Source organism: Kogia breviceps, chromosome 18 (assembly GCF_026419965.1).
Source record: "Kogia breviceps isolate mKogBre1 chromosome 18, mKogBre1 haplotype 1, whole genome shotgun sequence".
NCBI classification, from domain to species: Eukaryota; Metazoa; Chordata; class Mammalia; order Artiodactyla; family Physeteridae; genus Kogia; species Kogia breviceps.
In genome coordinates, this window is record NC_081327.1 from 6,806,553 (window position 1) to 6,834,027 (window position 27,475).

A 27,475-nucleotide genomic window follows, 5' to 3' on the forward strand; every position below is an offset into this window, starting at 1 on the left:
GGGGGCATGTGACACACTTCTGGTCAATGAGACATGGGGCCAGTTGCTGGAGGATTTGGAAGGTTTCCCACACTCTTCAGAAGGGACCTAAGATAAGAACAAACCTCTTTTTGCTGCCTTGGGAAAAGGATATCTGTGTGACACCTGAGTATGTGACAGCTTTCTTGGGACCACGGGGAGCATGTGGGAGCTGATTTAAGAGATTATGCCAGCTCAACACGATGGATAGAACTGGAGTCTTTTTTTTCTTTTTCTGACTTATTTTTATTTTAAAAAAATTTATTTATTTTATTTATTTATTTTTGGCTGCATTAGGTCTTCATTGCTGTGCACGGGCCCTCTCTGGTTGCGGCGAGCAGGGGCTACTCTTTGCTGTCACGCGTGGGCTTCTCGTTGTGGTGGCTTCTCTTGTTGCGGAGCACGGGCTCTAGGCGCGCGGGCTTCAGTAGTTGTGGCTCGCGGGCTCTAGAGCGCAGGCTCAGTAGTTGTGGCGCGCTGGCTTAGCTGCTCCAGCAGCATGTGGGATCTTCCCGGACCAGGGCTCGAACCCACGTCCCCTGCATTGGTAGGCAGACTCCTAACCACTGCGCCACCAGGGAAGCCCCAGAGCTGGGGTCTTGTTGAGCTGCTAAATTACCCCTGGAGACGTGCCACCTCTGGTCCTGTTGTGTGAGACACATGAACATGTTATTTAAACAAGTTAGTTGGGACTTCTGTTACTTGCAGCCCGAAGCATTATGGTACAAGAGGGAAGTGTTCTGGAACATGTAATCATGTGCTCCTCATACCTTGGAACGGCTCTTGGGGGAGCCAGAAAAGGAGAACGGAGTGCTGAGGAGCAGCTGACATCAGTGCTTGAGGAGCGGGGACAGGTCTGCTGCGATCCCAATCCACTCTGGCAGGAAGGCTGCCTCTGGCTTAAAGACTTTGAGGAAGGGAGAGTCTGGGAGGGTGTAATTGGCCAGGTAGACGGTCTCTCCGCCTGCGAGGTAGGCGGCCCATATCCCAAACGTTCCAATGGTCATGATGGTGTGATTACACTGCGTGAGCAAAGCAAAATCCTTGGCGGGTGAGCCCTCAATGCCATTGCCGGCAAAGACCACATCCCCACGGGAGGCCTCGATGTTCTCCCGGCACCAGGCCATGCCGTTGCTGGTGACCACGAAGACGGGGGAGGGGTAGCGAGCCCGGAACCAGTCCAGGGCCTGCTGCAGGTATCGCCGGTCGGCCACCACGCCCTTCCACACGTTGGGCATGACTCGGACGTAGTCCCCCCGGCGCACGTGGACCCCTATGTAGGTGCCCGGCCGGCTCCCATTCACCCGCAGAGCCCGCAGGAAATCCTGGGCCTCCTCGCGCACGTGGTCGTGCAGGGTGAACTCCCGGAGGATCTCGGCGCGGAGGTGGTGGTAGAAGGTCCAAGAGCAGGGGTAGCCGGTGAGGCGCACGTACTCGCCCGCGATGTGTCGGTACCGGTCCTCCATCCAGTCGTTGAGGGGGTAGTTCTGCCAGGGGATCCTGCTGGCCGTGGCGTCGTGCAGGACGGGGAGGGTGATCCTGAAGATGGGGGCCAGCGTGCTGTGCATCTGGGGTGGGATGAAGGCCGGCCGCCCGTTCATCTTGGCCAGGGCGTACAGCGTGGCGTACTCTCCCATCTGGTTTCCCAGGCGGCCTATGGCGTTGATCGTCCACATGCCCTTCAGCTGGGGGCTCCTCTGGGGGCTCGAGGGAGATTCCTTGGCTGCTGGCTTCGGTGTCTGTGACTCCCACGTGGGCTGGATCTTCGCGAGCCTCTGCTGAAGGTGGAATACGGTGGAAGCCATGAAGACAAAGAAGATGAAGGGGGCCTTGGGGAAGAAGGAAGGTGCCTGTGTGCTGAGCATGGCTGTTAGGAGAGGGAGAGCAGGAAACGGTTAGCTCGGGGGACGGAGGCGCTGGGGTAGCGCACGAGGCTGGCGGCGCGCTTGTCCGTGCGGACACTGCGTGGACGTACGTACGTGTGGATCTACTTCGCGTGCGCATGGAAATGAGTGTGAATACTCGGGTTACACGTGTGCAGGGACAGCTCTGGAGTGTGTTATGTGGCTGTGTCTCCACTGGACTCGTATGTGCATGTGTACATGTGTACACGCACTGTATGTAAATAGACACCCGTGGCGTGCGCGTTGTATGAGTCTATATGGGTATCTATATGTTGTGTGCATGTGTGAGTGTGGAATTGTGTGCAGGTGAATGGACATGTGTGCATTGTATTGTACGGTTGTGTATATACAGGCACACCTGATTCTATTGCACTTCGCAGATGCTGCATTTTTTACAAATTAAAGGTTTGTGGCAAGCCTGCAGTTTCAGATGATGGTTAGCAATCAGGCGTTTTTTTTTTTTTTTTTTTTTTTGCGGTACGTGGGCCTCTCACAGTTGTGGCCTCTCCCGTTGCGGAGCACAGGCTCCGGACGCGCAGGCTCAGCGGCCACGGCTCACGGGCCCAGCCGATCCGAGGCACGTGGGATCTTCCCGGACCGGGGCGCGAACCCGCGTCCCCCGCATCGGCAGGCGGACTCCCAACCACTGCGCCACCAGGGAAGCCCAATCAGGCGTTTTTTAAAATTTGCATTTCACTCATAAAGTATGCAGATCTTAAGTGTCTAGACTGATGAAGTTTTGTTTTTGTTTTTGTTTTTGAATCTTTTGGCCACAGTGCGTGCCATGCGGGATCTTACTTCCCCCACCAGGGATGGAGCCGCGCCCCCTGCAGTGGCGGCACAGTCTTAACCACTGGACCACCAGGGAAGTCCCACAATCAGGTTTTTTGTTGTTGGTGGTGGTGGTTTCTTTTTTTTAACTCTAATACAGTATTTATTTTTCATTCACCAGGTCTTTTTTAAAAAAAACCCAGGTGTTTTTAATTAAGGCGTGTACATTGGGTTTTCTTAGGTATAAAGCTATTGCACATTTAATAGGCTGCAGTACAGGGCAAACACAACTTTTATATGCACCGGGAAACCAAAAAATATTGTGTGACTTTGTTGTAATATTCGCTGTATTGTGGTGGTCTGAAACCAAGCTCAAAATATTTCTGAGGGATATTTGTATTATGTACATATAGGGGTGTGTACTATATATACGGTGTGCAGGTGGCTATGAACAAATAGCAAGTGTGTATATGTGACGCTATGCATACATTACGTGTATACACATTGTATGTTGAAATGTGGGTGTTTATAGACTGTAAGTATACATGTGTGGGGCTTCCCTGGTGGCGCAGTGGTTGAGAGTCCGCCTGCCGATGCGGGGGACGCGGGTTCGTGCCCCGGTCCGGGAAGATCCCACGTGCCGCGGAGCGGCTGGGCCCGTGAGCCGTGGCCGCTGAGCCTGCGCGTCCGGAGCCTGCGCTCTGCAACGGGAGAGGCCCGTGTACTGCAAAAAAAAAAAAGAAAAAAAAAAGTATACATGTGTGGCTGTCTATATATAATGAGTTCAAGTGTACGAACCTACTATTTACTGGGGATCCAGTTTCTTTTTTTAATAAATTTATTTCTTTGTTTTTATCTTTTTGGCTGTGTGGGGTCTTCGTTGCTGTGCACAGGCTTTCCCTAGTTGCGGCGAGCGGGGGCTACTCTTCAGTGCGGCGCGCGGTCTTCTCATTATGGTGGCTTCTCTTGTTGTGGAGCATGGGCTCTCGGTGCGCGGGCTTCAGTAGTTGTGGCTCGCAGGCTTCAGTAGTTGTGGCGCTCCGGCTTAGTTGCTCTGCGGCATGTGGGCTCTTCCCAGAGCAGCGATCGAACCCGTGTCCCCTGCATTGGCAGGCGGATTCTCAAGCACTGTACCACCAGGGAAGCCTGTGATCCAATTTCTAGAGATGTCCATCTCTGCATGCCCTGCCTATCTATATCCCCCCCTTTTTTTTTTTTTTTTTGGCGGTACGCGGGCCTCTCACTGCTGTGGCCTCTCCCGCTGCAGAGCACAGGCTCCGGACGTGCAGACTCAGCGGCCATGGCTCACGGGCCCAGCCGCTCCGCGGCATGTGGGATCCTCCCGGACCGGGGCCCGAACCCGTGTCCCCCGCATCGGCAGGTGGACTCTCAACCACTGCGCCACCAGGGAAGCCCTATCTATATCCCCTTTGATGGGAAATTGCCCTGCCCATCAAGAGCTTGACGTGTCCAGCCTCCTGGCCAGAGATGACTGAACTTGAACTTGAGATAGATGCTTGGCTCCGCAGTGGCTTCGCCTTTCCTTGGTTAAGGTCGTAACAAGTGTAGGCTGGCTCTAAAAGACGAGTTGCCCAATTCACTCTTTTGAGTATTTTTATTAAAAGGCTCAGAAGGCAGTTGGTAGGTGAGAGTTTTTTCCTCCTGATGCCATTCGGGGTGTCCAACAATTCAAGTCAAATCTGACACTGTCTTCCTGGACTTACCATCAGATCCCACAAGTGAAACAGTTCAGCTCCAGAAGACTGCGCCCAACTTCAGACACCAGTCTCAAGTCCAGGGCCATTTATACTCTGACTGACCAGTCAGAGATCAGGGATTCCCATGACCAGGAAACTACCAGCCTTGATAATTTGCTAGACTGGCTCACAGGACTCAGGAAGACACTTTACTTATGTTTACTAGTTAATTATAAGGGAGACAAATGAGTAGTCAGAAGAAGAGGTCCACAGGAGGAGGTCCAGAAGGGTCCTGAGAACAGGGCTTCTGTCCCCTTGGAGTTGGGGTAGACCACCCTCCTGGCTCACATTTGCTTACTCAGAGGCTTCCTGAAACCCATTGTTTAGGGTTTTTATGGAGGTATCATTCTGTAGGCGCGATTGATTAAATCATTTGGCCACTGGTGATTTGCTCAATCTCTGGTCCGTCTCCCCTCCTCAGAGCTGAAAAGTGCCGATCTTCTAACGAAGGCTTGGTCTTTCTGCTGAGCAGCTTCCTTCCTGAAGCCATCTAGAGGGCTGGCAAAAGTTGCCTCATCAAGTCCTATCACTTATCAGTGAGAAAATGCCAAGGATATTAGGTGCTATGTGCCAGGAACTGGGGACAAAGACCAAATGTCATTCTGTGACACCACAGCAGGTAATCTTGAAAGGGAGAGTAAGGGGTAGATGTGGCTGGGACCTATCGGTTGCAGGCTGAAGCAGAGGAAGCCAGTAACCAGAAGATACCTGAAGAGATGTGCGGACACCTCAAAGGAACTTCAACTCCTGGTCAAGAAATCCCAGAAAATCTGCTTATATTTGAACAAGTACAACCTGTTCCTTTCAACTCTGGTTACAACAGAAGCTAGTTCCAGGAGTTAGGGTGGTTGCATAGAACAGACCTCCTGAAAACACATGGGACTCACTATGGTATTGAGACCGGAGGGAAGGGGGCAGGGCACACCCTTAAAGAATGACACAGCCATTGAGAAAAACAGGGTGTGACGAAAACTGGTTAGAACCAGTTAGGTCCAAGATGGCGGAAGATGCGACTCCCAGTAGACCCTGAGCCTCATTCTATGCTCATTGTAATACATTAGCATATGCTAAATGACACACCCACAGGGGCCATGACAGTTCCAAGGCTGACCATAAAAGCCCCCAAAGTGGGCGATGGTCCAGTTCCTGGAAATCTCTGTCCCTTCTCCAAAAGAGGTGGAATAACCTCCCACTTCTTAGCCTGTGAAATTTCCCAGCCCATAAAAACTAACCACCCCATATCTTGGGCCCACTCTCACCTTCTGAGATGGTCTGCGTTCTGCCTATGGAATGCGTATCTCTCTAAATAAACTTGCTTTCACTTTACTATGGCCTGCTCTTGAATTCCTTCCCGTGCAAAGCCAAGCACCCTCACTGGCCGGCCCGTCCCAGAGCCTCACCCGAGACCTGGGACACGACAGTCCTCTCACACCACATTCTCCTGCGACATCATTGTGGGAGGTCCAGGGCACTGAGGATTCCCCATCTTGGGTCATAAATCTTGACCCAGTGGTTTGCAGAGTGAAGCAGCTAATTAAGCTATTGGCTGAGATTGTTGAGAGCAAACCATAGGCCCGGAAAGGATGAGGTTGCTGAGCCTAAGTAAAGAAAAGCAGGAAATGAATGCAGGGAAAGTGCAGGTCCGGCCCCTGACTGAGGAAGCCTGGACTCTGGGTGAATGGGAACGCCGATACCTGGGAGGAGTCCCAGGAAAGATGGCTCTCTGCTCTCCCAGCTCTTCCAAAGACTTCCCTCCTCCTTCTCTGTGAATATGAGGTTCCCACCCAGGTTAAAAAAAAATCCCTTCCTCCTGAGCAGGCTTTAATCACAGCATGTTCTGGAAGCTCTGCACCAAAGTAGGTTAGAGATCAAGGTTTCTATTGGATTTGGTCTAGGGCTTGTGTTCCTGGTCAACCTGTTGAACCAAATGGCCATTAAGAAGAGAACGCCGGGGCTACATCAAGCTAGGTGTGACCTGATTGAAGCTGGGACGCTTCCAGGAGCTATGCCGGTGTGATCCTTTAGGGTTCATTACGGCTGAGAAAACTTAGCACAAGACCTAATGCAGCAACATCCCTGCTTCTGATTTATAAGTCTCTGAAACCCTCTGAGTCCATTAAGATCACAGGAGCGGGGGCTTCCCCGGTGGCGCAGTGGTTGAGAGTCCACCTACCGATGCGGGGGACGCGGGTTCGTGCCCCGGTCCGGGAACATCCCACGTGCCGCGGAGCGGCTGGGCCCGTGAGCCGTGGCCGCTGCGCCTGTGCGTCCGGAGCCTGTGCTCCGCAACGGGAGAGGCCGCGACAGTGGGAGGCCCGCGTACCGCAAAAAAAACAACAAAAAAAATGGATCACAGGAGGGTTCTCTTTTCAGAAGAGACTCAGGCTTGTCAACTAGGTGGCTGGATTTGAATTGAACCAACTCGGCTGGGGGTGTGGGACCTTTGGGTGTCGCCAGGTGTTGAACACAACCAGAGATAGACTTCTGGGTGGTACAACCTCCTCTAGCCCCTTCTGCATTGAAAGATAGGAGCCAGGGAGGCTGGGTTTGCTGAATAAGGTTTATTTCAAAGCTCAGTTTTGGCTCACGAAGTCTCGGCCTTATTGCCCACAAGCTCCAGATAAGGCCGCTTTCTCAAGGCCACTGAAAGTGAAGGCTCCACTCACTCAGCCCTGCGTGGAATGTACTTGACTTGGTGACTTGGAGAGGACACGCCTCTCCGGGGTTAAGCGCACACCCTCGTGCTGCAGACCGGAGTTTGGCTCCTATAGTCATTAGCTGTGTGATTCCGGACAAGCGACGTCACCTTTCTGAGGATTAAAACAGTGCCCAGCACACATACACATGCAGTAAAGTTTTGATATTATCACATACAAAGCGAAAGGTGCTGTTCTGTATGGGCTCTGGGCCAGGGACCAGTGGGTTTCCACGTTTCCTGTTGGGTGTATGGGTAATGGTCAAATCTAGCATTTAGACCACAGATCATAGTATTGGGATGATCTCCTCTAGGTCCTCTAGGGCAGACCTGGAGGAGGAATTAATTTCATGAGAGGCTGTGAATCCTGAGACCAACTGCAGTAGCTCCGTACCGTCAGAAGCAGATACAATAGATAGAGCTGACTTTCAGGATTATCCTTCTGGGGAGTGAGTGAGTGTGTCTGTGATTCACCTGCCATGATTGTAATTTGATTTTTTTTTTTTTAAATAGAGTTGATGGGAATTCCCTGGCGGTCCAGGGGTTAGGGGTTCAATCCCTGGTTGGGGAACTAAGGTCCTGCAAGCCGTGTGGGTAGCAAAAAAAAAAAAAAAATAGAGAGAGTTGAAGGCATGAGATAAAGAATATGGGTGATGGGTGACCAAGAGTTGCACTGCACTAAGGAAGTACATTTTTGCTTGTGCAACCCATAGACCTTGTTACAGCCTGTTATGGGTTGAATTGTGGCTCTCTAGAAGAGAGATATTGAAATCCTAACCCCTGGTACCTCAGAATGTGACCTTACTTGGAGACAGGGTCTTTACAGAGGTGACCAAGTTATAATGAGGTCATCCTAAGGTGGGCTCTAATCCAGTAGGATGGGTGTCTTTGTGAAAAACGCAAACACAGCCCACAGTGCATCATGTGCTGTTGGCCAAAGGGTGGCCCATCCATTGGCCAATCTGTGATGTGTGCAGGTGGGTGCTGGCTCAAGAGGATAAGTTGTACGAGGCAGGTTCTCTCCCTTGGGAATTTGAAGTTAGAAGCACAGGGAGGGTGGCCAGTTGATTGTGAGCTTGGCAGTGGAAGGGCCTCTTAGGGCCCAGCTAGTGCAGTACGTTAAGCCATATCTAGGATGAACTGGAGAAATCCCAGAGCGAGTGAATTCAGCCCTGAGAATAAAAATCAATAAAGATCCTATGGAGAGGTGAAAGTATCACTGTGCTCCAGGTGCCTTCCTGGTTCCTGTTTCCCTCAAGGCCATGCAGCACGTTCATTCGGGTCCAGATCCGTCAGGCTCTGCCCCTGACCGGGGAGAGGAACCCTCTGAGGACTGGAAAGCTGGAGGAAGGAAGAGGAAGCATCAACGGAGGAGGAGGAAAGCTCCCTGTGGAGTGGCCGCTGCCTCTTTTCCAGCACGGTTTTCTCTTCCTTCCTCCAGCTTGAAGGGCAAGGAGTAGACCCGGAGCCTCTGTCTGGCTCCAAATTTGCCGAGCTCGGGACATGGAACAACGGGGGCCAAGGGGGATGCTTGTAGGAAGACAGAAGGATGGAGGGAAGGAAGGAAGGAAGAGAGAGAGATGGAAAAAGACAGGAAAAGAGAAAGAGGGAAGTAGAAAGAAATGGAGAAAAAGACAGGGACAGAGAGAGACAAAAAGAGACTGAGACAGAGAAAGATGGAGGCAGGGAACGAGAAACACAGAGAAAGAAACAGAGACAGGAATAGAATGACAACAGAAGAGACAGAGGGAGAGGCAGAGAGGGAGAGAGAAAAAGGCCGCCGGGCAGGATGGACCTTCCTCCACTGGGTCCCACCTTCAGCCCCTGCTCTCCCCCAACTCTCTCTCTCTCTCTCTCTCTCTCTTTAGGTCAGTCCCTTTTGAGATCTCTCAGTCTCAGTGTCTTTATTACACACTTCCTCCTGTGAAGGAAGGGACAGTGTCTATCTAGTCCCCTGTGTGTCCCCTACAGCCCTCGGAAGCTGGGCTCGGCACATAGCAGGTGCTCAGGAAATACATGCAGGAAGAATGCAGTCCCTGTCTGGACCCATTTTTTTTTTTCTCCCTCCTCTCAGTGAGTCTCTGCCAGCATCTCCCTGCCTCATTCATTTTCCTATATCCACCCCCCCCTTTTTTGGGGGGGTCTCCATTTCCCAGCACCTAGTAGGTTAAAAAAAAAGAATAGTAGAAGCACAGACCTTCACAATCCAACCTCTTCAATTCTGGACCTGCAGCGGGTGCCCCTGAATGTTCCTTCGACAAAATTTGTTTACAGCAGTCAGAAAGACAAGGTCAAAGGAAACGCAGAATGTTCTAGAACAAGGTCTCTCAGTCTTCCTGGTTGCTTCTCCCCTCCGCACCCAGGAAGGTGCTCCTCCACTGCTGAGGAGCCTCACTGGCCTCCAGAACTCGACCCCATGACCTTGACCGAGGCTTGGGGAGAAGAGGAAGAGGTGGGGAGAGCCTCGCAGGGTGAAACCCAGTGTCTGGGAGTAGGGGGCCACGCTGCGAGGTTTTGAAAGATTTCGGTTTGGAGAGAGGCTCTGTGGGGTGTGGCAAGAGTCTCTGATTAGCTGTGCGACCTTGACCAAGGGCCTCTCAGTATCGTCATCCAAAAGGTGGGGGGTAATAATAACAGCACCTCTCTGCAGGGCTGTGGAGTGAATACTGGACCACGCGGGCTGTTCCTTTCATCTGGAGCGGGGTTAATACCCCAAACTCACATTATGTGATCGAACCAAACGTCCTGTCTGTGTCATCGTGCTCCCCTTCCTCCCCGTTTATCTTGCTGAAATTTAACACCCATCTTGTGATCATACACACACCAGTTTAAAAGCTGAGGCAGGGCTTCCCTGGTGGCGCAGTGGTTGAGAGCCCGCCTGCCGATGCAGGGAAGGCGGGTTCGTGCCCCGGTCCGGGAAGATCCCACGTGCCGCGGAGCAGCCGGGCTCTTGAGCCGTGGCCGCTGAGCCTGCGCGTCCGGAGCCTGTGCTCCGCAACGGGAGAGGCCACAGCACCGAGAGGCCCGCATACCACAACCCCCCCCCCCCAAAAAAAAAAAACAAACATAAAAGCTGAGGAAACTGAGGCTCAGAGACGGGTCAGAGAGCGGGCGAGTGGCAGGCTTGGGGAAAGGCCAGGGCTGCGGGGGTGAGGGGGTGGACTGGGGAGGGGTGGAGACCTGGAACTCAGCACCCCCTGACATCATCGGGGTCATTGGAGGTGAGCTCTTGGGGAAAGCCGACAGCTGCTGTCAGAATCTAAGGCTGACGCAAGAGGGAAGAGATATGGGAACATGTGTATATGTATAACGGATTCACTTTGTTGTAAAGCAGAAACTAACACACCCCCATTGTAAAGCAATTATACTCCAGTAAAGATGTTTAAAAAAAAAAAAAGAGAATCTAAGGCTGCACAGCTTCTGGCAAAGGGGAGGAGTCTGACTTTCCCTTCAGTCCTCTGAGGTCAGGAAGTTCATCTCCTTATCTGCCCTCAGTCCTTACAGCTGCATCCACACCCTTCAGGGAGGGGTGAGAGAAGGAGTCAAGGTCCCTCGCTCCACCCACCCCGGTCCCCTGGGAGTCATCCCGTGAGGGATTGCCCTAACTTGGCAGGGCGATTCTGCCTCCAAGTCCCTCAGAAAAGTGGGGGCACCCAAGTCTGCTGATAGCTCCTTTTAGACTTTCTCGTTCTCGTCCGCTTCCCTCTGTCGCAGGCCTGGCCTCATCCCCTCCCCTCCTGGAGTCTCGCCGAGCCTCCGTGCCGCCCCTCCTCCCCCGCACCTGTCCCCGCGTCAGAGCTCCCCCTACCGGCTGCTCTGCTCAAAACCCCGACTCTCCCCAGCCTGAAGCCCAGTCCCATCACACCCTGGAATCTGCGTGTCGGATGCCTTGAGCTCAGTCCCCGCCCGGCTGCAGGAGCCCCTCCACACCCACGCGCCGGGCTCGGGCAGATTTGCCCCGTGCACCCCTGTCCCCGAGATTCACCCTGTAATCGCAACGCTGGGGGAAGAGCTCAGGACAAAACTGCGAGGCGACCGCTTTGAAATTCCCAGCGTCCTGCTCGGCCTAGGACGGAAATGGTGACTTGGGACAGAATCGAGGGAGTCAGGGGTCCGCTCACCTCCGCGGCGGGGGCTTGCCTGGGGCTGGAGCCTGCAGCCCGGGCTCTCTGACCGGGGTCCTGCCGTCCGTCTCTCGGAGGTCGGGGAGCAAGCAGCCTACCGTGTGGGACCAGAACATTCCAGTTACCGCAGGGCCCATCATCCTGGCCTTTCGTTCTCAGTTTGCCTCGGTCCCGGGGAACCGGGCGACAGGAGGGAGGGAGGGAGCCGGTGGCCTTGGGTGGGGGAGGGGAGAGGGATGGTGACAGAGGAGATGAGGGTGAGGTCAAGCAATAGATCTGCCAGGAAGGAAGGTGATGGGAGCCCAGGAGGGCGGCTGGCTTGGGGGCTGACGGAGAGGTCCGGTGGCCGGTGGGCGCCTGGGCGGGGAGGGATGGACCCTCTGCTTCCGGAGACCCCCGGCGGGGCTGCAGCCCAGAGTGGGTCAGAGGCCAAAGGAGTGGACAAGTGAGTCTCCACTTGCCGCTGAACCCCTGGGATCAAGTCTCTTCCCAGCTCTCTGTCGTGTGTGTGTGCGCGCGTGTGTGCGTGTGTAAACACACGCGTGCTGCAGGTGCAGGGAGAACTCCCAGTCGCCATCTCTCACCTGGTTCTGGTTGGACGACGAAGTGGCTCGGCGAGCAGCTCAGTGCGTTCCGTACCCTCGGGTTGACTTCTCAATCAGAATTTCCCGAAACCTTCCAGCACCTGTGGCCGAAAACGCGCCCAGGATCTACCCGGAGCCCGAGGGAGGCGGGCTGGCTGAGAAGCTGGAGCCAGGTGAGCCCGGAGCCCCTCCCTCTTCCCTGGGCGCTGCCAGGACGCAGGCCCGGAAGGCTTCCTGGAGGAGGCGGGACACGGTCCTGCTGGGCCCGGCTCTTTCCGGCTCAGCCGCTCAGCGTCCTACATTTATTTAGCTTGGCAAACAACCATTAGCGCTTACCTGGCCAGCCAACCTCATCCCATCTTCACAACAATTGCTCGAGAGGGGCGGCCCCTCGGGGCACAGCGAGGAAAGCCCGAGGCAATGAGAGGTGAAGTAACTTGCCCAAGGCCACACGGCTAGAAAGTTGGAGAAGCTGGAATACGAAACCAGGCAGGACAGAATCTTGGAAAACACTTGGCAAGTAGCAACGCTTCTCAGTTTCCCTTATTTCAACAAAGATTCCCTTAGGAAATGACCATTTTGCATCTCTTAATGGTATGTTATGGGTCCAGATGCGAGCAGCATTTGGCAGGAAACTACCCTCTGCCCCTTTCCCTCTCGCTTTACTTATTTATTTTAATTTTTTTTTTTTTTTTTCGGTACGCGGGCCTCTCACTGTTGCGGCCTCTCCCGTTGCGGAGCGCAGGCTCCGGACGCGCAGGCTCAGCGGCCATGGCCCACGGGCCCAGCCGCTCCGCGGCACGTGGGATCCTCCCGGACCGGGGCACGAACCCGCGTCCCCTGCATCGGCAGGCGGACTCTCAACCACTGCGCCACCAGGGAAGCCCACTTTTGAACATTTTGCCAGACACGCCTGTAGCTGTAAAACTTGTTTATAGGTAGCTGAGCCCAGGACATGTTTTGCTTATTAACCGTGGAGTTGGAGGTTGCACGTGGAGCCCAAGGAGTTGGAGCCCAAGGCTGCATATTGGTATGTGGACAGGTTGCTCCCTTGCCACCACAGGGAAGGTGCATGGGTATCTAGAGCTGAGGGTGAAACGCTGGAAATTCCCTGGATGCCCTGCCATCCGTGGGCTCTGCGTTGGGCAGGAGATACTCAGCATAAACTAAAGGACCACTTCCAACATCCTTCCAGCCTCTATCACCAAGGTTACCTGTGGCCTCTGCCATCAGACTGAGAGCCCTATGGGGTAGGGACTGAGGCCGGGTCACTCCTAAGCTGGTCCCCTGGCACAAAAGAGGAGCCTTGGTAAATTTTTAAAAGCTGTATTATGGAATTTAAATTTAACAACATGCAGAAAAGTAGACAGACTAGTACAATAAAGGCCCACATACCCATTGCTGTTTTCAATGCTTTACCAGCCTTGGGCATCTGTACCTCACCCAGGCTTCCTCATTCAATCTGTAAGCATTTCATGGTGTTCCTTCGACTGATGAGAATATTTTAAAATATATAACAAACACCGTGCTGTTACTAGATCTAAATATTAACAGTAATCTCTGAATATCACATAATACCCAGCCTAAATTATAATTTCCTGGAGAGTCTTAAAGCTGTGTTTTTTCTTTGAACCTCGACCAACACATCCTCATGTAAAAGTGAAGATCCACTGGACCGTGCCCCAGAGCCCACACATAGCAGCACCCTTTGCTTTGGTTTGTTGTTGTTGGGTTTTTTTTTTTTTTGGACGTACCACGTGGCACGCAGGATCTTAGTTCCCCGACCAGGGGTTGAACCCGTGTCCCCTGCAGTGGCAGCGTGGAGTCCTAACCACTGGACCGCCAGGGAATTCCCAGCACCTTTTGCTTTGTGCGTGATGATGGCTAATACTTACTACATGTGTATGTGTGCCAGGAGCTGGGTTTTTTAAATATAGCTTTACTGAGCTATAATTCGCACACTATAAAATTCACCCATTTAGGGCTTCCCTGGTGGCGCAGTGGTTGAGAGTCCGCCTGCCGATGCAGGGGACGCGGGTTCGTGCCCCGGTCCGGGAAGATCCCACATGCCGCGGAGCGGCTGGGCCCGGGAGCCGTGGCCGCTGAGCCTGCGCGTCCGGAGCCTGTGCTCCGCAACGGGAGAGGCCACAGCAGTGAGAGGCCCGCATACCGCAAAAAAAATAAAAATTAAAAAAAAAAAAAAAAAAAATTCACCCATTTAAAGTATACAGTTCAAAGAGACTAAATCCTACGGGTTCTCATCATAGGAAAAAGAAATTTTTTTTTCTATTTTTTTAATGTTGTATCTCTATGAGATGCTGGATGTTCGCTAAACTTATTGTGACAATCACTTCATGATATGTGTAAATCCAATCATTCTGGTGTATACCTTCAATTTATACAGTGCTGTATGTCAACGATATCCCAATAAAACTGGAAGAAAAATAAACAAAGTACACAACTCAATGGTTTTGAGCGGCTTGGAGACCAGTGACTTCCAAATCGGAATGGATTCAGAGCTCTGCACCCATCCCCGACTGTCATTTTAGAACATTTCATCACCCAGTTAAGCCATCACTGCAAGGAGGGTCTCCATTCACTCAGCCCTGTATGGAATGTACTTCACGCGATGACTCAGAGGACACGTGACTCACGCGATGACTCAGAGGACACGTGACTCACGCGATGACTCAGAGGACACGTGACACGCGATGACTCAGAGGACACGTGACTCACGCGATGACTCAGAGGACACGTGACTCGGGGGGGGGGGTAAGTGCACACCCTCGCCGCCACGGGCTGCTGATTTCAACTTCCCACCCTCAGTAGCTGTGTGATCCTGGGCAAGTGACTTCACCTCTCTGAGCGTTAAAACAACGCCTGGCCAAAGAACCGCATATTGTAGGAAATGTCCAGAGAAGGCAAGTCCGTAGAGACAGAAAGCAGATTGGTGGTTGCCGAGGGCTGCGGCGCTTAAGAGGGGATGCCGAGGCTCTTCTTTCAGCGGCCATGAGGAAGGGGCCTTCTCTGGATCTTGTGGGCAATGAGACTGGATCTCCCGTGCTCTAGCTGAGCTGCGAAATGAAGCTTATTGAGCAAACCCAGCCTCCCCCGGTCCAAGAGGATTGTTCCATCCGGGCTTCTATTTCTAGCTGGGCTCAGATAAACACATGGAGGCGACCCAAGGGACCCAGCCCCATCTGGGTTGGTTCAGTCTAGGCATATAGTTGGACAAGCCTCAGCCTCTTCTGGGAAGATAACGCTCATGCGATCTTAATGGCTTAATGGCCTCTGAGCGTTTCAGGGACTTATAAATCCAAAGCAAGAATGTCTCTGTAGGTCACTCCTGTGCCAAACCTGTATCGCTTCTGGCAGCTTCCCAGGTTCAGCCAGGCCCCACCCTGCTTGACTCAGCCCCACTGTGCTCTTAAAGGCCCCTGGATTCCAGGCTCTGACCAGGAACACAGATCCGGGGCCAAGGCGTCTGTGCACATGCTGGCGGCAACCTGTTCGCGTGCTAAGCCACAAGCACTGACCCGGAGATGGTTCAGTCCATTCAGTGAATACGCCCTAAACACCGTATTCGTTTTGTAGGGCTGCTATAACCGCGCACCGCAAACTGGGCGGCTTCAAACAATAGGAAATTATCCTCTCACCTTCCTGGAGGCCCGACGCCAATCTCTGCCTCGGTCGTCGTGGGCCCGTCGTGCTGGAGTAGGGGCCCGCCCTATTCCAGTGTGACCTCATCTTAACTAATTACATCTGTAAAGACCCTTCTCCCAGATGTCACATCCTGAGGTACTGGGAATTAGGATTTCAGCCTCTCTTTTAGGGGGACACAATTCACAATTCAACTCATAAGAAACACACACGATGGGCTGATGTTCTCTGGAGCGCTGGGCTATGAGAGCTCTGTCTTCAGAGACCCTAGACGTCCCTGTCCTTCTGGGCGTCCTTGTATCCCCTCTGGTGAGGAGTAGGGGGAAAGTGTCGAAGGGCTTGCTACGTTCTGGTTTGGGCTTGCAAATCCAGGAAGGAGCTTAGTAAATAGCTCTTGAATGAATTAGTGTAATTTATTGTCAGCAGCTGGCCAGTTCCTGCTTTGGCCCTGATAAAATAAAAGTTGTAAACTTCCTTGTCCACCAAGGCTCTTCAAACACAGGGAACAGAGCTGGGTCACCCGAGCTTCTAGATTAAACAGAGCTCAATAGAGTATATCAAGCTACTCCATTCAGCTCCCGGAGACAGCTGGGGCCTGTTCTGGGTGGAGACCTCCTGGGAGGTAACAAGAGAGGGTGGCTGTGAGCACGGGTCTCCTGAATCTTCCCCCAGCACCTAAAGGTCCCCAGGATGTGCAAGAAAAGATGTGCAAGAAACCAGCGCCCAGCTTCCCGCCCGTGGGTGCTGTGACAGCTCCACAGATTTCATCTTCATCCTCCAAGTCAGGTCTGTGAGAAATGTCACCTCTTCATTATTTTCTGTGAGTCAGTTTGATTTTGACTGAGAACAAGTCCTCATTCCACTAAGCTGGCCAGAAATTCAGTTAGTGGTTTCAACGTCAGAGCAATGTGGGCATTTCAGATTCAACGCGGGAATTTCTGTGTGTAGCACCAAAATCCTGGAGGCATCACTCAGACTCCCAGCAGGAGATGGAACACTCATAGGAGGTGACATGAGAGGAGTTAAATAGGTTAATTTACCAAGATGTGGGTAGGGTGTAGGGAAAACAATGAGAGACATTACAGCTCCCAGGGGCTAGCAACTGTGGAGAGCTGTTACCACCTCTAGATCAGCCGGGATGGATCTGGGACAAGAAATACCCCAGCTTCACTCTCCTTCCTCTTCCAGTTTCTGGACTGTGATGCCACTGACCCAAGCCAACAGGAAGGCATAGGGCAGGGGAGCTCACAGATATTGTGTTGGTCAGTTTGGGCTGCCGTAACAAAAATACCCCCGCCTGGGTGGCTTAAACAACAGAAATTTCTTCCTCTCAGTTCTAAAGGCTGAGAAGCCCAAGACCTGCTGATTCAGTTCCTGGTGAGAGCCCACTTCCTGGTTTGCAGATCCATAAATGTTTGTTAAATGAATTCGTGCAATTTATTTTGGTGGCTGGTCAACTTGCACTTTTGCCTTTATAAAAATAAAACGTTGGCAGAGAGAAGACATCTCTCTCATGTCTCCTATAAGGGCACCAATCCCATTTATGAAGGCCCCACCGTTACAACCTAATCCCTCCCAAAGGCCCCACCTCCAAATACCAACACATTGAAGATTAAGCCTTCAACGTATGAATTTGGGAGGGACACAAATATTCGGGCCACAGCAGATAACATCAGACATCCTCCCAGGGCACAGAACAGGGGGAGAACATTGGAGATGAGATTTGGAGGGGCAACAGGAAGAGACCTAGCACATGAGTATTTTATTGAAATGTGAGATACAGTTGCCATCCACTTCTATACCCAGATGTTGTTAACACTTTTTCTTTTTCTTTTCTTTTTTTTTTTTTTTTGGCCATGCTCCATGGCACGTGGGACCTTAGTTCCCCAACCAGGGGTTGAACCCACACCCACTGCATTGGAAGCGCGGAGTCTTAACCACTGGACCTCCGGGGAAGTGCCGGATGGTATTGTTACACTCGACAGAGAGCCAGGGGTCAGGTCTGAGGTTCCTCTATCCTTTGGGCTTCACTCTGTCCCAAAGAGTTAATTTGAGAAAAGATCCTGGCTAAGGTAAATTATCCCGAGAAGGGGCTGGCCCTGAGAGAATGGAGGGAAAAGGGGAAAGGGAGTAAAACCCGTCTGACTCTAGGGGGTAGGGCTGGGAATGGAGGCTGGGAGATGTTATGGGCTGAACTGTGTCTCCACAAAAATTCCCATGGTGAGGTCCTAACCCCCAGAACCTCAGAATGTGATTGTATTTGGAGACAGGATGTTTACAGATGTCATTCAATTAAAATGAGATCATTAGGTGGGCCCTAATTCATTATGACTGGCGTCCTTACAAGAAGAGGAATTCTGGACACATACACGTACAGAGGGAGAACGTAAAGTCATAGAGAGAAGTGGTCATCTGCAAGCCAAGGAGAGAGGCTCGAAGCAGATCATCCCCTAAGAGCACTCACAAGGAACCAGCCCTGCCGACACCTTGATCTCAAACTTCAAGCCTCTAGAACTATGAGATAATAAATATCTGTGGTTTAAGCCACCCCATCTGTGGTACTTTGCTACAGCAGCTCTAGCGAACTGATACAGCAGCTTCCAATATGGCCTGAAATAATCTTCACCTCCTGGTATCACACCCTTGTGTCGTTCCCTCCCACATTCAATCAAGCTGCTCTGTGTGATGGACAGGATATGACAGAAGCGACATCGTGTGACAAGGTAAGGCTCCGTTGTAAATGGCATTGCAGTTTCTACCTTGGCCTCTTGGGTTTCTCTCTCTGGAGGAATCCAGCCGCCACGCTGTAAGGACACCCAAGGAGCCCCAAAGAGATCCACATCAAGAGGATGTGACCAAGAGCCAAGAGCCAGCAACAATTTGCCAGCCATGGAAAGGGGGTCTCCAGCCCCTAGTAGAGCTTTCAGATGACCGTGGCCTTACCCGACACCTGACGGCAACCTCACTGGATATCCCAAACAGAGCCACTCAGCTAAGCCACTCCTGAATTCCTAACCCACAGAGACTCTAAGCGATGATAAATTCCTGTTGTCGCTTTAAGCTAATAAGTTTTGAGGTAATTTGTTTCACAGCAATAGACAGCAAATACAGAACCTCCCTCCCCAACTCCCCTCCCCTTCAGACCCTTCTCCTGCTTGGTTTCTTTGTTTTTTTCATTTTATTTTATTTTTCTAATATTTATTTATTTATATTTATTTTATTTGGCTGCGCTGGGTCTTAGTTGTGGCACGCAGGATCTTTGTTGCTGTGTGCGGGATCTTCGTTGTGGCATCTGAACTCTTAGTTGCAGCATGCATGTGGGATCTAGTTCCCTGACCGGGGATTGAACCCGAGCCCCCTGCATTGGGAGCACGGAGTCTTAACCACTGCGTCACCAGGGAAGCCCCAATCTCCTGCTTTAACATCCCCCTACCCTTAACCCCACACCATGATGACACCATCAAGGACTTAAGAAGTAAACTGGGGCCCAAAATGGCTCTGGGGAGGTACAATATTACTAATATGTGAAAGGAAAGGTGTTTGACCTCACAATTATGCCAAGAAATGGGAATTCAAATAAATAAGATACTTGGAGAAGGTTTTCAAACAGGAAAGAGATGTGACTGAAATGTTTTCTAAACCAGTGCACCTATGTTTGGTGTAACTTTTAAATGAACATAAATAATTGCATGTCCAATCTTTTTTTAATATACAAAAAGTAGTATGTCAATAAAAATATTGGTTATCTCCAGACTTTAAAGTATACCAAACACAAGAAAATGAGTATTGTAATCACCTAATCCAACTTTTGTCCAGATCGGGGTTTCTCACAGAGGCATTTGGTCCTGAGGGCACGGGCAGTGCCAAGGTGTCAGGTCACCTGTCTGCACAGGTGACCGCTGACATGGCCATGGCATGGTCTCTGAGGCCCCTGCCCCTCTGCGGTCAGCCTGCTGCTTCGATGACACGTGGGCTCTGGGCGTCTTTGCTGCTGGGGACCAAGGCCTGGTGTTGAGCTCTGCCGTCACTGTGAGGCCCTCCCAGGCCCCAGCCTCAGTCCCGGGGACTCCCCCTCCCCGCCAAAGCTATCTCCCCGGGAGTCATCCTCTCAAATCCTCTTTTCCCTCACATTCTCTCAGATAAGGCCACATTAGGGCTTCCCTGGTGGCGCAGTGGTTGAGAGTCCGCCTGCCGATGCAGGGGACGCGGGTTCGTGCCCCGGTCCGGGAAGATCCCACGTGCGGCGGAGCGGCTGGGCCCGTGAGCCATGGCCGCTGAGCCTGCGCGTCCGGAGCCTGTGCTCCGCGACGGGAGAGGCCACAACAGTGAGAGGCCTGTGTACCGCAAAAAAAAAAAAAAAAAAGGCCACATTAAACCCAAAGCCTGAATTCTTAGCTGCCCCAAATACCCAGCTCCTCCTTACTTGAAGGCAGGAAGAATTTCATCGCCAAACCCTCCAGGGAGGCAAGTACCAAGTATTTGGACTCCATGCTCCCGGATCTATAAAGAAGGAGAGGGCAACAATACGTTTCCATGTCAGAGCAGTCCAGATGTCCAGAGCGTGGCAACCATACATGTTAGTGGTCAACACTTGCCGCCTGTGTCCAAGACACTACACGAATTGGTGGCATTCTCACGAGGAGCTGCATTATGTTCGTCTTTTCAGGCGGCATGCTAAGGCACAGAGAGGTTAAGTCACTTATCCAAAGTCACCCAGCTGGGAAGCAGAGCAGCCTGGATTTCAACTCAGGCGTGAAAGCCCCCGCGCTGCACCCCACACACTGCTGTAGGGCCCGAGGGTGAGGCAGGGACGTGAGCGGGGGCTAGCCTGCCCCAGGTTGCCCGCGGTGCCTACCCACTTCGGCAGGAGGGCCACCCGGGGCTTAGAGACCACGTGGAAGGGGGGAGCCGGCCAGGGGGAAGTCGGTCAGATAGATGGTGTTCCCACCCGCGAGGGAGGCAGCCCACAGTGACGACGGTGTGCTTACGCTGCAAAGTCCCTGGCGGGCGAGCCCTGCCGGCAAACACCACGTCCCGTCCCGGAGGGAGCTGTGGACGTCCTGCCGGCGCCAGGCCACGTGGTCGCCGGTGACCACGAAGACGGGGGAGGGGTAGCGAGCCCGGAACCAGTCCAGGGCCTGCTGCAGGTATCGCCGGTCGGCCGCCACGCCCTTGCACACGTTGGGCATGACTCGGACGTGGTCCCCCCCGACCCCGCGCACGTGGACCTCCACGAAGGAGGCCTGCCGGGCCCACTTGGCCCGCAGAGCCCGCAGGAGATCGTGGGCCTCCTCGCGCACGTGGTCGTGCAGGGTGAACTCCCGGAGGACCTCGGCGCGGAGGTGGTGGTAGAAGAAGGTCCAAGAGCAGGGGTAGCCGGTGAGGCGCACGTACTCGCCCGCGATGTGTCGGTACCGGTCCTCCATCGTCGTTCAGGGGGTAGTTCTGCCAGGGGATCCTGCTGGCCGTGGCGTCGTGCAGGACGGGGAGGGTGATTCTGAAGATGGGGGCCAGCGTGCTGTGCGTCTGGGGTGGGAGGAAGGCCGGCCGCCCGTTCATCTTGGCCAGGGCGTACAGCGTGGCAACCCCCCACCCCCACCCCCGTCTGGTTCCCCAGGCGGCCTTTGGAGTTGATGGTGGACATGCCCCCCCCCCCCGCCCCAGGGCAGGTGTCTGGGGAACAGGACCACGCGGCCCGGGTAGGCCCAGGGGGCGGGCACCAGGGCCAGGCGCTGGTGGCAGTGCAAATGGTGGACCTGGCAAAGATGACAAAGAGGAAGTAGATGGTGGCCAAGGAAGGGCAAGTAGCCCAGACTCTCGTGGTGGCTGCGGGGGGGGGGGGGGGGACACGACTTAATTCAGGAGGGATGGGGCGTGAGATCATTTGCTCACCCCACCCCCACCCCGAACCACTTGCTCATTCGTTCACTCAGCCCATCCAGGCATGTCTAGCGGCCTCCACCGTGGAGGTCTTAGAGCACAGACCCTGGACCCCTCTGGCCTGGGTTTAAATCCCAGCTCCACCCCTTACCAGCTGTGTGACCTCAGTCAAGTTACTCCTGAACTGCAGTTTCCTTGCCCATTTAAAAGCCATGACTGAGCCGAACCATTTGAGAGGGCCAGTATTCAACCATATTTTTCCTACACAGACAGCCATTTCATATGGTCCAACCTAACAGAACGACCTCATCTGTAACATTTTTGGAACCGTGCCTAGCATACAGGAGGCACTCTGTAAGTCTCGGAACATAAAGACTTCTAGACTATTTACTCCATGCATCCCTGGGAGCTCACGAATCTATTAAGGCTGCATATACAGAGGTTCAGAGCCTAGACTGTGAGGCTAGACGAGCTCAGGTTCATGTGCAGACTCTGCCCCCTGCTGGCCACCCCGGAGCATGGCAGCTAACCCCCTAGGGCTCAGTCTTCTCCATAAGATGGGATTAGCCGTAGCCCCTGCGTGCCGGGCACCTGGAAGGGCCCCCGCCACGGTTCGCGCTAAGTGCTTCCCGCTACTGTCAGCGGAAGTGATGGACTCAGGCTGCCGCAGAGTCTTGGACGCTCCTTCCCCTGACTCTGGGTGGCCCTGTAACAGCCTTGGCCAGTCCCATATGGCAGAAGTGACACTGTGCCGCTTCCGGACCAGGACTTAAGGGTCTGCCAATTCCCACCTCCTGCCTCTGTAACGTTCTCTCTGCGTTGCCACCTCCAGCTGCCTAGATTTAGCTTTTTTTTTTTTAATGTTTAGGTTTCCGAGGAGCCCTTCTTCTTTCTTGCCGGTAACCGCTTTATTGAGATAATATTCAAATACCATACAATTCTCCCATTTACAGTGTTCCACAGCTTTTAGTATATTCACAGAGCTGGGCAACCATCACAATTAATTTTAGAAAAGTTTTGTCGCCCCCCAAAGAAACCCTGCGCCCCTTAAGCCTTCCCCAACCCCCTCCCTCCAACTGATCCACTTTCTGTCTCAGTGGATTTAGCTACTCTGCATGTTGCATATAAGTGAGTCACACAGTCAGTAGCTCTTTGTGACGGGCTTCTTTCATCCACTGTCATAGTTTCAAGGCTCATCCATGCTGCAGCATGTGTTAGTATGTCACCGATTTCTTTTTACAGCCAACTAAACATTCCATGGCATGGCTATGCCTCGTTTCATGTATCGGTTCATCAGTTGCTAGACGTTTGGGTTGTTTCCGCTTTGGGGAATTATGAATAACGCTGCTAGGAACATGCACGTCCAAATCCCTGTGTGGACCTAAGTTTTCATTTCCCTCCGGTATCTACCTAGGAGTGGAATCGCTGGGTCATGTGATAACGAACTGTGTTTAACACTTTCAGGAACTGCAGGCTGGCTTCCAAGCAGCTGCTGCCTCCTCTCGCACTCCCACCAGCAGCTCTGATTTCTCCACATCCTCACCAACGCTCGCTACTGTCTTGTGCACCGCAGTGGACGTGCCATGCTAGCTCAGTGAGGCCTACACTTCTGAACCTACCCAGACTCCCCCCAGCTCCTGCCTCAGACTGGGCTCCGTGAAGCTCAGTTTCTCCATCCTTGTAATGGGGTGGAGAATCCCTCCTTCGGGGGTTGCTTCTTTTTCAGGCCATCTCTCCTCCAGCTCTCCCCTGGGCTCCCAGAAACGGTCTTTTCACGTTGGGTCTCCAGTGTGTCCTGACCCGCTGTGTCCTCTTGCCCTCCTCTGTTCCCCTGACCAGGCACCTGGGGCTGTCCCAGTGCCTGCAGCTCAGGAGACCCCCCCCCAAGGCCCCTGCAGAAGCCCTGGATTGTGGGGCCCCTGCTCTTCCTCATCTGGCTTCCATCTCACCCCCTCAGGCTTCCCGTCTCTCCCTCCACTGGCTCCCCTCAAATGTCAGGGCTCTGTGGGCCTCCCCTCCACTCTCCGCCTCCTCTTCCTCCTATGTTCCAGGGCTCCCCACTCTATTAATCTGACCCCTGTGGGAAATCTGAACACTCGTGGGCCCTCCTCGAGGGTCCCACATTCAACGTGGGTTCCCGGTGAGGTCAGCTGACCCTTACCACGTGAAGCATATATTACGCTCCCTCCCCCCGAGAGGTACAAGAAACGCCTTGCTCGCTGCTTTAGTCTCCAGAAAGCAAACTGAATCTGCCCCTGAGCCCCTCTTCTCGCTGGGCTGGTGACCACTGTCCCAATCCTTATCTCACAGCCTGTCCAGCTCGGGCCCTGCCTGGGGTCCCGCGCGGAGGAGGACTCACGCTTCCGCCTCTGGTCGGCTCAGGCAGCTCAGCCAGAGCCCCAGGCCGGTCTCAAAGCCAGCAGGTAAGCTGAACAGGGACTGGAGCCAGGGCTACTGGGGAGGAGACACCAGCCGAGGACAGAGGTACCCACCCAGGGTCACCTCCACGGCGTGAGACCTGTGCAGTTGCACAGGGTCCCTGCTCTGCTCTAGCCGTCTAGAAAGTCTCCATAAGCGAGAGCAAGGCTGCGTGGGTTGTCATTTCGCACTGGGCTCTGCAAATCAGGCAGCCCAGTCTGGCTGCCACCTCTGTCCTCCAGGCTCAAGAGCTCCCTCTCCTGGCCTCTCATGAGCCTACACAACTGAAAAGCCACAGGAAATAATGAACCAAAGCTGCTGCTTCTGTGGTTCCCGACTCAAGCCAGGCACTGGTTTCAGCACTTATATTCCTGGTCCACAATTCCTTACTGACCACTTTCGTGAAGATTGCTGGCAAACCCCAGCCTGAGTTGAATTCACTTGGGGACAAAATCTGAACCGACGTGCAGCTATTCATAGACTTATTTTGGAGCAAACGCCCGTGCGTTCTGCTTGCAGGAACAATAATGTTGGACTATGGGATGCTGACCAGACCCGCCGGGGGGGGGTTGTATAATATATAATATAACCTGTGCACCCCCCTACGATGGTGTCGAAACACCGGTTCTGAGGCATGTCTGGTCCACAGAGTTTCAGACATTAGACTGTAGGTCTATCTTCACTCATTTGGTCCTTGTGATCCCCCAGGAGGAAGGTCCTTTTTTATGCCAATTTGACAGAAGAGGAAACTATGACCCAGACAGCTTAAGAAGCTTGCTTTGGGTCAGGCAGCTAGAAAAGACGCGGAGCCTGGATTGGAGACCGGTGCGCTTCGGGAATCTGCGCTCCTAATTACGGTCCTGGACTTTCCCACCATGTCCTGAGAAAGGGGAGGTGTGGGTCCCACCCTGCTGAGCCCCCCTCAGAGCTGTGGCCCTGGGAGGTCCTGCCTCTGGGGCGCTGTGAGGGTAAAGGTGCCCCCTACTTGAGGAACTGCCCCTTCCCCCCAAAGTCTCCTCCCCCAGCTCCGGGAGTTGTTTCCTCTCTGCTCTCTGTTTCTACCCACCACCCCAGGCCCCTTCGGGGGTGATAATCGCCTCAGGCAGCTCAGGCTACTAAAAGCAAAAAGTGAGAAAGCAAGCTTCTCTCCAGGGAACATTAGCTTAAGAAACTTCTAGTCCCTGGGGCGGGGGTGGGGGGTGTGTGGATAAAGTGAGACCTACACCTTCTTCCTGAGTTTTCTCTGACAGCAGAATTAGCCTTTGCACTGGCCACTCCCTGTGCCTGGGTCCTCCTGCCCCGATGCCCACGTGGGCATCTTGCCCTCACCTCCTCCAGGTCTCAGCCCAAATGTCCCCCTGACCCCCGCCCCCGCCAAACTACTTCCCTACTTGCTTTTGCTCCAAAGCATGTGTCACCTTCCATCTTTCTCCAGAACATAATGACTTCCTACTTTTTTGTCGCGACCTTGCTCTCCGGACTGTGAGCCTGACAAGGACGGGCTGCTGCGCGTGTTCGTGCGGTCGCAGAGCGCCAGGCACGCGGTAGGAAGTCAGCGAGCACAGAATGGACCGGCGCGGCGAGTACTGCACCGGTTATGCTGTCCATCACGCCGCCCGCCCGCCCGCCCGGCATCTCACGCGTCCCCCTCTGACTTGGGGGCGTCTCCTTACCCGGCAGCTAACTCCTCCTCCTCGCGGCTTACCCATGTCCCCACCCTGCCTCCTGCCCCCGGGGCTGACTCTCCACGGCCCGCTGCACCCAGAACCAGAATCACAGGTAGCCTTGGCCGTGCCCTCCCGCCCCAGACACTGACTGCGTCCCCAAATCCCTGTCAGGGTCAGGCCCACGCTGTGCCACAGTCAATGCACTCAAGGCCACGGCAGCAAATGTGGTGCCCCGTCCTCCTGAGGCCCTTGCTTTGCTCAGGGGGAAGTAACGAAAAATGTTATTTTTCTAGTCAAAACCATTCGGATGTGCGATGGAGTCGAGGGCAAGATTTGCATGAAAGGTTCATCAGTGAAGCGTTGAGGCCTCACAGTAAACTGGCCGTGGAGGGAGCCGCTTTGAGCTCAGTCCCCCCCGGGGGTCCCTGATTTCTCCCTCCAGCCGCTAGCACCACCAAGGTCCCAGGCATTCATATCTCCCCCTCCCCCACCACCTTAGAAAGCAGCCCAAGTCTTTGGGTTTCCAGGTGGGTGGTGCGACGCTTCAAAGATCACTGATTTTTTTAAGGCTCAGGTGACCCACAGCTGACAGAAGGTTCCAGAGGGCAGGAGGGGCTGGCTTGGGGTCACGCAGCCAGAGGCCCCAGTCCCGCCTCAGCATCAGCGGCCCTGACGGCGCCGCCCTCCCCAGCAGGCCAGCCCCTTCCTGATCACAGCCGCCACGTGCTGCACCCAGGAGTCGGCGGGGCAGGGGCGGGGTGTGAGGGGAGCACGGACCCCAGACCCCGGAAGGCCATCTGGCCGCCGTCCCCTCCTACCTGCCTTGCGCTCTCTGGGCCAGCCTGCTGGGGCCGTCCAGCTGCGGCCCCTCGGAGGCTACGGCGCTCATGTCCCACACAGCGCCGGGTGGCGTGGCTGCCAGGGGTCCCTGCGGGGAGAGCGTGGCTGCCTTGGCGAGGGGACTGGGGCGGGGTGGTGTTGGATTCTTAGGCTCTGCTCTGAGCTCCCGCCCAGAACCCCTACTAGCCTGGGGGCTGAGAACAGCCACTCCGCACTCACTCCCGAGAGCCCACGCTGGCCGCCAAGCTCCTGCGGGAGGGAAGGGCCGTGAGCAGCTGACTGCAGAGGACGGTCTCTTCCAGGGCACAGGTTTGGACCACGACAGGGGCGAAGGGTGGGGTGTGTGCAAAAGAAGCCGGGGAAAGGGGCCTGGGTCCCTGGTGGAACCCCACACTGCCCAGGCAAGAGGCCTGACCCTGGACCTGGTGGGTTCACGGCTAGACTCTGCTCCTTGAAGTGGGGGCCAGGGTGGGCTACAGTCTCCAGAGGGGCAGGGACTGGGGGCCGGACATCTGGGCTCCCCCGCGGCAGGCGGTGGCGTCTGGATCCCCCAGGAACACCGTGGGACTCAGCCGGTTGCCCGGGGTACTAAGGGCCAGAAAGCGGTACCACGTGAACCGCCCAGGCAAGAGAGGAGGTGGGAGATGGGGCGAGCCCCTTAACAAGGCCGGTGCCGGGGGGGGGGGGGGGGACTGGGGCAAATGCTCGGTGCAAGAGCTCAAAAAGGCGCACGCCCGTCGTCTGGTGGGGGGAGGTGGCCTTCGCACGGGGCGCGGGCGGGCGTCTGCAGCGGAATGCTGCGGGCTGTGAAATCAGGCTGGGAGGACGGGACCCATCCGCACCCACTGCTACCTCTTCGACTCCCAGCTGGGGCACAAACCCGGGTCCAGATTCAGAGCCAGGGGCCTGGACGGTGGGGCCCAGAAGGGCTCCGAGGCCCCCAGACCCGAGTGGGTTCATAAGGGGCCGCCAGCCTGGGGGGGGGGGGGGGGCGCGCATTTCCGCTCCAGGTCCATCCTCGATCCTGCCATCCCTGGCTCTGGACTTCTGGTCCCTGCGGACGCCCTGGCATCTGGCCCCGCCCCGTCTCCCTCTGTCCCCCCTTAGCACCGGCCACCCCCGACATCTGTTCCCCTTCTGCTCTGGGGACCTTCGGA

The 27,475-nt window shown here is 54.3% G+C and overlaps 2 protein-coding genes and 1 pseudogene across 17 annotated transcripts in view; 1 reads left to right on the plus strand and 2 right to left on the minus strand.

The window, feature by feature from the left end:
• Window positions 1-27,475, plus strand: part of NTN5 (netrin 5) — a 51,976-nt gene that overhangs the window by 15,152 nt on the left and 9,349 nt on the right. For 4 of the 13 annotated variants that reach the window (XM_067018168.1, XM_067018167.1, XM_067018171.1 and 1 more), the window contains 3 exons: window positions 22,262-22,292; window positions 22,858-23,816; window positions 25,247-25,590. In XM_067018168.1, coding sequence (XP_066874269.1) covers window positions 25,378-25,590 — 213 coding nt within the window. In that variant the 5' untranslated portion in view covers window positions 22,262-22,292; window positions 22,858-23,816; window positions 25,247-25,377. Of the gene's footprint in view, window positions 1-22,261; window positions 22,293-22,857; window positions 24,637-25,246; window positions 26,628-26,849; window positions 26,944-27,475 lie in introns of those variants that run through there. The other 9 variants (XM_067018165.1, XM_067018164.1, XM_067018170.1 and 6 more) reach the window with 9 other exon arrangements.
• Window positions 272-12,033, minus strand: FUT2 (fucosyltransferase 2 (H blood group)). 4 transcript variants are annotated; one of them, XM_067018178.1, is made up of 3 exons: window positions 11,854-12,033; window positions 11,267-11,363; window positions 310-1,885 (listed from the first exon to the last, which is right to left on the minus strand). In XM_067018178.1, the coding sequence occupies exon 3, from the start codon at window positions 1,881-1,883 to the stop codon at window positions 849-851; it is 1,035 nt and encodes a 344-aa protein (XP_066874279.1). In that variant the 5' UTR covers window positions 1,884-1,885; window positions 11,267-11,363; window positions 11,854-12,033; the 3' UTR covers window positions 310-848. The 4 variants fall into 4 exon arrangements, with proteins under 4 accessions (XP_066874278.1, XP_066874279.1, XP_066874280.1 ...); XM_067018179.1 differs by having other exon boundaries at window positions 310-1,796; window positions 11,854-11,927; XM_067018177.1 differs by lacking the exon at window positions 11,854-12,033 and having other exon boundaries at window positions 272-1,885; window positions 11,267-11,405.
• On the minus strand, window positions 20,255-21,793 carry LOC131745301 (galactoside 2-alpha-L-fucosyltransferase SEC1-like; annotated as a pseudogene).

Excerpts from the sequence above, each read along its gene's own strand:
- FUT2 (XM_067018177.1), bottom strand. The coding sequence starts at position 1,883 with ATGCTCAGCACACAGGCACCTTCCTTCTTCCCCAAGGCCCCCTTCATC.